The 10,505-nt window shown below is 52.9% G+C and overlaps 1 protein-coding gene across 1 annotated transcript; it reads right to left on the bottom strand.

Annotated features, from left to right (window-relative positions):
* Window positions 1–1,422: 1,422 nt before the first annotated feature.
* Window positions 1,423–3,598, bottom strand: LOC129001765 (serine/arginine repetitive matrix protein 1-like). The gene has a single exon (XM_054429204.1). The coding sequence runs from the start codon at window positions 3,092–3,094 to the stop codon at window positions 1,754–1,756; it is 1,341 nt and encodes a 446-aa protein (XP_054285179.1). The 5' UTR covers window positions 3,095–3,598; the 3' UTR covers window positions 1,423–1,753.
* Window positions 3,599–10,505: the final 6,907 nt, after the last annotated feature.

The following is a 10,505-nucleotide window of genomic DNA, read 5'->3' as shown; positions in this document are numbered from 1 at the left end:
TTTGCAACCAAAAGGTTGTGACGTAATTTTCCTGGCGGATGACAAGTGGGAAATTACGCCACCGGTAACAAAACGAGGATCCCAGGATTCGCCCTAGTCTGGTCGCGGGGAGTTTCCCAGGAGTCGATAGTGATTCGGATAGCCTAAGTTTGATAGCCCTGGTTGTCAGAGCTCGAGACGAACGTTGCGGGTTACTAAACACCCTACTCGAAATCACCACTCTAGCCTGGGGCTTGAGGGGAAATAAATAATTTTGACTTGACTCTGTGGGCAAATATCTAAATGACACACTACTAGCTAACTTAACAAATCAACAAGTAAGCTAAGTAGGCACTCCGCTTACCTACGGAGTTACGTCGTCAACCTGAAACAAACAAGGTTAGTACAAGATAGGCCTAACCTAGCCTAACTCCCACAGAGTCTGAATTTACTAGACAAGAAAACGAGTTGGCTTAAGTTGTCCAAGTGAGACACGAAACGAGAGAAAAACTGAAACTAAAAATAAAACTGCTTCAAGAGCTGATACGAAAAAAGAAAAACTAAAACTTCAACTTCCCCACGTGTTCAACTTAAGCAAACTTCTGCAATAATTATCAAGCAGAAACCTGTCTGCTGGGGCCAACTTCGGGGCGTTCGGGAACTTTATAAAGGGGTTTACGAAATTAAAAAGAAAGTCCCAGATATGGATTACGAAACGTTAATCGAAATGATCTGTCACCAACTCCGATACTTTAATTAAATGAGTTGGTTAAAGCGTATGACGAGGTCTGCGAATCAGCCCTAGCCTAGGAACTTCGACAAAGTTCTGCCGAAACACAAGTGACAAAAGAAAAACCTAAGTAGTCTTAGCTTTACACAACTTACCAAACGAAGTAATACTACTGTAAAACACTTTTAGCACACTCGATGCACCACGAACTTAATGTAGGCGAACTTTTAAGCTACGAATGAAAAAGAACAAAACTCTTCAAATCGAAGACGAAAAGACGTATTAGCGAATCCTTCAAAAGCCGGGAATACGAATGACCAAAACTTCACAAAACTTCTTCTTACTTCACCTTCGTCTCAGAATCGAGACGAAAGTTAAAACGATTCCTGATTGGTCAACGAGTTACCGAAACAAACAAAAAACTGGCAGCGAAGGCAGGCGCATGGCAGCTTTAACAGGCTTACAGCCGCGTACCGCTCAAAGGTGACCTCGCTGCTCATCTTCTCTCCCGTAGCCCGGCCTCAGATGCAGTCGAACAGCCAAACAACCAAACTGACACCAACGTCGTCTGCGGTCTTGGAATTGGAGGTTAGGTACGTCAGTTTAGTGTCGCGACTAGGCTTACTCAACAGCTTATGTTTAGCTGTTTAATGTTCGTGGTCTAGATCGTTATATTTTTACCCCCCTACCCATTTGACTCGTTACACCCCCTCCACACTTCGGAACCAAAAAAAAGAAAACCGAGAAAAGAAAAAAAAACTGTTGAACTTTCCTGTAGATGGCACCACAGTAGGATCGTGGTTAAGGATGTTGACGACGAAAAGCGGACGAACCTAGAAATGAGGTAGACAGTCTGAGGCCTAATCGCCTCAGAGGTCTAGACGGAAATGACTCGGAGCGAAGAAAACCGAAGATGGTGGGGTTGACGAAGGTAGGGTAGTACGGATTTATCACCCCTGGCAGGGGTTATTCTGCGGGTTCTATTAGCACCACCTCCCAGGTGGTTATTAGGAGTCGACGGCCCCTACAACTGCCCAGGGCGGTTTAGCGGGGTCGATTGCCTCCTTGCTGCTGGAAGCGCCGCCTCAGCTCCGGCAGTCGGCCTCGGACGACTCGCAGCACCTGGCTCGGTCGCAGCCGCACGTATCGGTCGCCTCCCAGCATAATTCTCCAGCGTTTGTTGCGCCGCTGCTCCGGTGTGAGCTGGTTGTAGGCGGCTACCAGCCGTAGTAGGACTGCCCGGGACAGCGGAAGGGCGTTCCCGGTGACCGTCTCTTCGGGCTCTGTCCGGCGAACAGGGGCTCGGGCCAGGCCACTCGGTCGAGCTGGTTCCCAGATGATGGGGGACGGTCTGCGGCGCGCTGGGCCCGCTCCGGCTCCAGCTGGTGCTTCTCCCAGACGGGGGCGGCGAGGAGGGGAGTCGCGACGGCGACGCTCGGGCAGGCGACGAGTCGGCAAGACAAGACTTGGGCGAGGCAGTGCGGCGGGGCCAGGATGGCGACTGGGTGGCGAGGCGGGACGGCAGCTATGACGGGATGAAGAGACGGGACGGCAGCTATGACGGGATGAAGAGACGGGACGGCAGCGACGATGGGGCGGAGAGGCAGGACGGCGAGGATGACGGGGCGGGGAGGCAGGGTGGTGATGACGACGAGACGGAGAGGTGGGGCGGCGATGATGACGAGATGGAGAGGCGGGGCGACGAGGAGGACGAGATGGAGAGGCGGGGCGACGATGAGGACGAGGTGGAGAGGCGGGGCGACGAGGAGGACGAGATGGAGAGGTGGGGCGACGATGAGGACGAGGTGGAGAGGCGGGGCGATGATGATGACGAGATGGAGAGGCGGGGCGACGAGGAGGACGAGATGGAGAGGCGGGGCGACGATGAGGACGAGGTGGAGAGGCGGGGCGACGAGGAGGACGAGATGGAGAGGTGGGGCGACGATGAGGACGAGGTGGAGAGGCGGGGCGATGATGATGACGAGATGGAGAGGCGGGGCGACGAGGAGGACGAGATGGAGAGGCGGGGTGATGATGAGAACGGGGCGGAGAAATCTGAATCCGCCGCCGAGGTGACGAAGCGAACCGGACTCGGAGCGTAGGCGACGCAGCCGGCGGAGAGACGACGGCCGGCTGGGGATCCACCGTCGGCGAGGTCGGTCGGTCGGGCTGAGGAGACGGCTCCGTGGCCCGTGGCGATGATCGGGCCGGGACCTCCCCCTCCTCGAGGTCTGAGCATTCCAGGTCGAGGACGTCCCCGGGGTCCACCCGGAAAGGCCAGGACCAGTTGGCCGCCAGGAAGTCCCCGATCTCCTGGTCCAGCACCATGTCCTCGGGGTCGAGGATGTCTCGGCTCGGCGTAGACGGGCGGGGATCGGATGCCATCGTACCTACCCAACAAAACCAGAACTAAGCGGGACCATGCAAGCTAGGTACTACAAGCTAGGTACAGGTGCTACAAGCTAGGTACAGGCGCTACAAGCTAGGTACAAGCACTACAAAGCTAGAAGGGAAATCAGTTAAGGGATAAGGTAGGCTATATTAGTATATAAGAGTAAAATAAAGCGTCACTACAGAGTTAGTTAGTAGCCACAACTAAGCTCCACCACCTTACCACTAAACGCGCGCACAGAAAGGTTTTAGGTCTTTGGCATGGACCACATGCACCGCCGCGGAGTCCTCATCACGCACCTCGTAAAGGTTAGTTCCCCGACAGCCAACAACTGTGCAGGGGCCGCGATATTTCGGCGCTAACTTCCCGACAATCGCGTCGGCAGCTGAAGACAATACGTGAAGTCGTCGCATCACTCGCGCGCCAACTTCGTGCGTCACCTCCCTACGACGGAGGTTATAATAGGTTGATTGCCTTTCGTAGGCGGCCTTGAGGTTCTTGCGTGTCTGCGCGATCAGACGCTGAAACTCATCCAGTCGTTTGCGATGGGTCTCGCTTAACGAGGGACTTTGGGGAGTTTCGGACACCTCAAACGAAGGGCCACGGACGGCACAGGGAGGTTTCAGTTCGCGACCAAAACACAGCATCGCAGGAGTGAATCCAGTAGAGTCGTGGACAGCTGTGTTCAGGGCGTACTGAAACTCCACCAGGTGGTTGTCCCAAGACCTATGGTTGCCTTTTACGAACTGTGCAATCATGGTCTTCACCACCCGGTTTTGCCTCTCGACTGGGTTCGACTGCGGGCTGTAGGGGGCCGTCGTCTGCAGCGTGATGCCCCACTCCGCCGCCAACTCTCGAACCAGTTTACCGACAAACTGCGTGCCGTTGTCCGTAATCAACACATCCGGAGCTCCATGTCGAAGTAGGATAGCCTTCAGCTTTGTCACCACATTCTTTGCGGTTGCAGACGCAATGGAGGCGAGTTCCGTCCATTTGCTGAAGGTATCCTGCACCACGAGCAGAAATCGCTGACCCCGTTGTGATCTAGGCAATGGGCCTACCAGGTCAGCAGACACTGCGTACCACGGTCCTTGGGGTTGTCGGAAGTACATTTTCCCAGCTGGTTTCGTTTGGGGTACTTTATAGGCCTGGCATTGGGCGCAAGACCGTACATAGGCCTTCACCTCACGACGCCAGTTAGGCCAAAAGTACTCCCCACCAACTCGGGCTAACGTTTTCTTCACCCCAAGATGTCCTGCCGTAGCCGTGTCGTGGTTTTCGTGCAGCACCACGGATACTTGGTCGCTTGGCACACACACCCTCCATGTCGTAGGTTGATCCTTCCTCGAGACTGCACGGTACAGCTTACCGTCGCGAAGCTGGTATCTCGAGTATCGCCCAGGGTGTTTGCTGACCAGATTGCAAAGGCGGTCGTACCAAGCACTGTGGCTGCCCGGCGGGTTACCATCGTTGTCCACGTCGGAAGATGGGTCGTCAGTCTCCTGCTGCGTCGGACCAGGAGCTTCGTGATCGATAACGTCACCCGCCGGATCATCGCCGAGTGAAGGTTCGTCACCTTCAGCATCGGTTAGGCGTCGTAACCGCAACTGTTCCCTAGCACCGCGTCTGGTTAAAACTCCGACCTCAAACGTAGGTTGATCGGGTTCACCAGACGAGCTGGGCACTTCAGGGACCGGCTGACGAGACAGGGCGTCGGCCACTCTGTTCGCTGTCCCCTTGCGGTAACTTATCTCGAAGTCGAATTGCTGCAACTCCATAACCCACCGAGCCAGGCGCCCACTAGGCTCACTGAGCTTAAGCAGCCATTTTAGGGCGACATGGTCGGTTATCGCAATGAAGTGGTAGCCTTCGAGATAAGCCTTGAATTTCCGAACAGCCCACACTAGAGCGAGACACTCCTTCTCGGTAGTTGTGTAGTTCTGTTCGGCCTCAGAGAGTAGCCTACTGGCATACGCAACGACCACTTCTCGGTCGTTTACACTCTGAGTTAACGCTGCTCCCAGGCCATAATTCGAGGCGTCGACCTGGAGCACGAAGGGTTGGCTGAAGTCGGGACAGGCGAGAATCGGGGCCGTCACCAAGGCGTGCTTCAGAGCTTCGAATGCCTTAGTTTGTTCGGGTCCCCAGAGCCACTTGGCGTTCTTCTTCAGCAAACCTCGAAGTGGTATGGTTACCGAAGCGAACTTCTCGACGAATCGCCGATACCACGACGCAAGGCCTAGGAAACTGCGAAGTCCCTTGACGTTCGTGGGTGCGGGGAAATCCTGAATGGCGCGGACCTTCTCAGGATCCGTGGCGATTCCATCTTGGCTCACGATGTGTCCCAGATACTTCAGCTCCCTACGGGCGAAGTGACACTTCTCGGGGTTTAAACGAAGGCCCGCCTCGCGTAGGCGGCGAAATACAACCCCCAGAAGTTCTAGATGCTCCTCGAAAGACGTCGACACCACCACAAGGTCATCAAGGTACGCGAAGACCTTCGGCTCCAGCTCAGGCCCGATGACTCTATCCAGAAGGCGCTGGAAGGTGGCACCGGCCGAGTGTAGGCCAAACGGCATGACCTTGAACTGAAAAAGGCCTAGGCCTGGCACAGTGAAGGCGGTCACAGGGCGACTGTCGACGGCCAATGGCACTTGCCAGTAGCCTTGCTTCAGGTCCAAGGTACTGATAAACTTGGCCTGCCTGAGCTTCTCAAGGATGGCGTTAATCCTAGGCAGAGGATAGGCGTCCTTGATCGAGGAGTCGTTCACCCTGCGCATGTCGATGCAAAAGCGGTATTTCCCAGTCGACTTCCGGATCAACACGATCGGAGAGCTCCATGGACTCTCAGATGGTTCGATTACGTCATCCTTCAACATGGCAGCTACTTCATCGTTGATGACCGCTTGCATTGCAGGGTTACGAGGGTAGTGGCGCTGTTTGATCGGGACTGCGTTTGGTTTGAGCCGGATGACATGCTCAGTCAACGCCGTGGGTCCCGCAACAGCATCGAAGAGAGGAAGTTCTTTCTCGAGAAAAGTCTTGAGATGCTGTTCTTCCTTTGACGTCAGCGGTTCCAATGTGCCCGTCGCACAAGGGAGAGTCGTGGTCGTGTCGAATGTGCCATCGTTGTTGACGTTTATACGTATGAGGTTAAGGTCTCGAATACACCTCATACCTAATACGACGTCCGTGGTGAGCCCAGGCACGAAATAGGCTCCGAGTATGAGGTTTTCACCTAAGATCTGGGCCGGGATGTGGTACTTCGTCTCAATCCGACAACGTGTACCATCAGCCATCCTCAGGTCCGCTGAAGAAATCTCAGGTTTCACCCCACACTCGTCGAAGTGACGAACAACCTCATCCCCGACGAGGTTTACAACTGCTCCGGTATCCAACAGAGCGTGAAATCCCTTTCCAAGGAGCGTGACGTTGACAAAAGGTCGGATGTCGGTCGACTCAGACGATTTTCCAGCCGACACGTACGAGGTGCTCACGTAATTGAGCTCGGTAGAGGTCGTAGGTGGCTGCGCTGCGGGCTCAAGTGACCTCACGATTCCTGAGCCCGATTCGGTAAAGGCCCTTATGTACTGGAGCCATGAGCTCCATTCGTCGGAGGTAGTGCGGCCACGGGACGTGGGCTCAGGCGACCTCCGGCGGCCTGAGTCCGTCTGGCGTTTCCCGCGCGACAACCGCAGCTTGTAGTGGCCACTCCGACTTGCTTGCAGTAGTAACACCGCAACACCTTCGGCTGAGTGCAATCTCGGAAGACATGTCCGCGTGCATCACAGTTCCAGCAGACCGGAGGGTGGCGGTTACTCGATGGTCGGGATGGATTCGTAGACGGTAGGCCCCGGTTTCTATTATTAGGAACGGTGGCTGTCGTATGCTTTGGCTGGTTACCCCCACTCCTTGCAGGGTAATCACCAGTGCGGCCGGTCTTGGGCGAGGTAGGTTGCGGTTTACGGTCGGGCTCAGAATAGTCCATCACCGCAACATCGACGAAACGGTCCATTCGACGCCTGGGCGTGTAGGCCGTCTCAGGCACCAATGCTTGAGCAACCGGAGGGGGAGGGCGGAACAGCTTACGCTCCCGTAGCAGCTCCTCGTATTCGTCGGCTCGCTCGATGAGGTCGGGTAGCGTGACAAAGTCAACAACCATGCCAACAAGTCCCTGTTCGGGCGCCATTTATGTGACGTAATTTTCCTGGCGGATGACAAGTGGGAAATTACGCCATTGGTAACAAAACGAGGATCCCAGGATTCGCCCTAGTCTGGTCGCGGGGAGTTTCCCAGGAGTCGATAGTGATTCGGATAGCCTAAGTTTGATAGCCCTGGTTGTCAGAGCAATCACAAAATCTTTAAATGCCTCTGTTTCACCCTGAGTGCGCTTCCGTATCTCGTCATCCAAGTGGCGATGATAGCCAGCCGGGAAGAACTGGACCTCGAATGCCCGCCTAAAGTCGTGGAAGGAACGCCACATCATTTTGTTGTTCCGGTACCAGAGGAGAGCTTGGCCATGTAGAAGTGAAGGCAAAGCCTTCAAAACGTCTTCCGGCGACAGAGAGTAGGCCTCGCGCAGCTCCTCTAGACGCTCCAGGAACGAAACCGCATCTCGTCTGCCGTCGAAGCGCAAGTTCCACTTCCGGACCTTGTCACAGAGGGCGGACGACGTTTTAGCAACGTCATCAGGCCAGTCATCACTCCGTAGGACATACGAAGACCGAACACCTCCATCTCCATCCCTTGGCCGAGACGGGACTGTGTATCGGGAGGTTAGCGGGTCGATCCCGTGGACTGGAAGCTCGGCGTAGTCCTTCTCACGTCGTGAGCCCCGCTGTTCGAGGTTCAACACCTCGGCTAACGTGTGCTCTAGGCTGCGCATGTCAGCATTGGGCGATAGGCCGAGCATCTGCCGCATGCGGTCCAAAGTGTGACGTACCGGATCGGCATCAGAATTTTCCGGGAGCGAAGACCTCGGAGCGAAGTCGAAGGCATGTCGAGCGTCAGTCAAGTTCTCTAGTCCTGCGAGTGAGGGTTCATGTGATGCCGAGGTGACCGCAGCAGGTGGGCTCTGACGTTGGAACGTAGCCCTCGGTAGGCCTACTAGGCCATAGGTACCAGGTGGTCTCCAAGCAGTAGGTTGATGCGTTGACCCCGTTCGGCAGTCGAAAGGCGAAAGGCGTGGAGTAGGCTCATGCAGCGAACTCCGGGCCTGGTTATCTACCACCTGGCCAGTCGTGAACACCTCCTCCTGGGAGGTTGGAGAAGACGATGTACCAGCGTTGTCTCGCCAGTACGTGCAGAGACGTTTGCGCAGTTCCGCCACTGTACCATGGGACGGCAAATGGTGTCGCGCCGTCTCCACCATCAACTGTTGCTTGGACAGCTCGTGTATCCAGCCAACACGAGGATCTTCCGTGGGTTGGAGCGGAGCGGTATAGCCGGTTGAGGTCACCGGTCGTGTGTACACCGTTGACGTGGTAGTAACCGTCGATGCGCACAAGCAGGTCGGGATAACAGAAGGCGTAGTCACCACTGCACCAGCCGTGGTTAAAACTCCTGGCGTCGAGACTTCAGGGAGTGAGTTAGGCATAGCTGCAAAGTATTAGTGCACAACAAAACAAACAAATGGCAACAACAATTTAAAAAGGCTGAAATTGCTTAACAAGTATGAAAAATCCACAATAGGCCTCTTTAAATTCAGGCCTAACGTTAAACAGCACTATCTAAGTCCAAACAAGACAACTAAAAAAAAAAAAAATTTTTTTTTTTTTTTCAGCCTAAGTCCCAACTAGGTACTCAGAACCCAGGAAATTTGTTGAAATAGGACCAAGTCCAAACTGCTCCAAAATCCAATAATAAAAAGGCTAAAATGCAATAGGCTACTATAAAGTAAACGTTTTACCTAAAATAAATAGGCTATCACACAAATAGGCTAAAATATTTAACGCTAAACACCAATAGGCCTAGGCTAGCAATAGGCTACAATGACGAAACCAGAAAATATGTAGGCCTAAGCTACCTAATAAACTAGAAATGCTAGGCTAGAACGTTAACGTAGAATAAAAAATAACAGTAGGCCTAGGCGAATACTTGAAAGGCTAGAGCGGTTAACGTAGGCTAAAATCTCACAACTCTCCGTCAGCCGCTACAGCGATCTTAGCTTGAGCTCACCAAGTACTATCAGACTATCCAATCACTGGTCCCTGTTCGGGCGCCATTTATGTGACGTAATTTTCCTGGCGGATGACAAGTGGGAAATTACGCCACCGGTAACAAAACGAGGATCCCAGGATTCGCCCTAGTCTGGTCGCGGGGAGTTTCCCAGGAGTCGATAGTGATTCGGATAGCCTAAGTTTGATAGCCCTGGTTGTCAGAGCTCGAGACGAACGTTGCGGGTTACTAAACACCCTACTCGAAATCACCACTCTAGCCTGGGGCTTGAGGGGAAATAAATAATTTTGACTTGACTCTGTGGGCAAATATCTAAATGACACACTACTAGCTAACTTAACAAATCAACAAGTAAGCTAAGTAGGCACTCCGCTTACCTACGGAGTTACGTCGTCAACCTGAAACAAACAAGGTTAGTACAAGATAGGCCTAACCTAGCCTAACTCCCACAGAGTCTGAATTTACTAGACAAGAAAACGAGTTGGCTTAAGTTGTCCAAGTGAGACACGAAACGAGAGAAAAACTGAAACTAAAAATAAAACTGCTTCAAGAGCTGATACGAAAAAAGAAAAACTAAAACTTCAACTTCCCCACGTGTTCAACTTAAGCAAACTTCTGCAATAATTATCAAGCAGAAACCTGTCTGCTGGGGCCAACTTCGGGGCGTTCGGGAACTTTATAAAGGGGTTTACGAAATTAAAAAGAAAGTCCCAGATATGGATTACGAAACGTTAATCGAAATGATCTGTCACCAACTCCGATACTTTAATTAAATGAGTTGGTTAAAGCGTATGACGAGGTCTGCGAATCAGGCCTAGCCTAGGAACTTCGACAAAGTTCTGCCGAAACACAAGTGACAAAAGAAAAACCTAAGTAGTCTTAGCTTTACACAACTTACCAAACGAAGTAATACTACTGTAAAACACTTTTAGCACACTCGATGCACCACGAACTTAATGTAGGCGAACTTTTAAGCTACGAATGAAAAAGAACAAAACTCTTCAAATCGAAGACGAAAAGACGTATTAGCGAATCCTTCAAAAGCCGGGAATACGAATGACCAAAACTTCACAAAACTTCTTCTTACTTCACCTTCGTCTCAGAATCGAGACGAAAGTTAAAACGATTCCTGATTGGTCAACGAGTTACCGAAACAAAAAAAAAACTGGCAGCGAAGGCAGGCGCATGGCAGCTTTAACAGGCTTACAGCCGCGTACCGCTCAAAGG

The sequence above is a fragment of the Macrosteles quadrilineatus genome, unplaced genomic scaffold, assembly GCF_028750875.1.
Source record: "Macrosteles quadrilineatus isolate MER2022 unplaced genomic scaffold, UCM_ALF_1.0 Scaffold_8__2_contigs__length_117827958, whole genome shotgun sequence".
NCBI lineage: Eukaryota > Metazoa > Arthropoda > Insecta > Hemiptera > Cicadellidae > Macrosteles > Macrosteles quadrilineatus.
The sequence above is the reverse complement of the archived record's forward strand: the minus strand, read 5'-3'. Positions and strand labels throughout refer to the sequence as shown.

Bases quoted from the DNA above. Each gene is read 5' to 3' on its own strand.
- LOC129001765 (XM_054429204.1), bottom strand. From the start codon at position 3,094: ATGGCATCCGATCCCCGCCCGTCTACGCCGAGCCGAGACATCCTCGAC.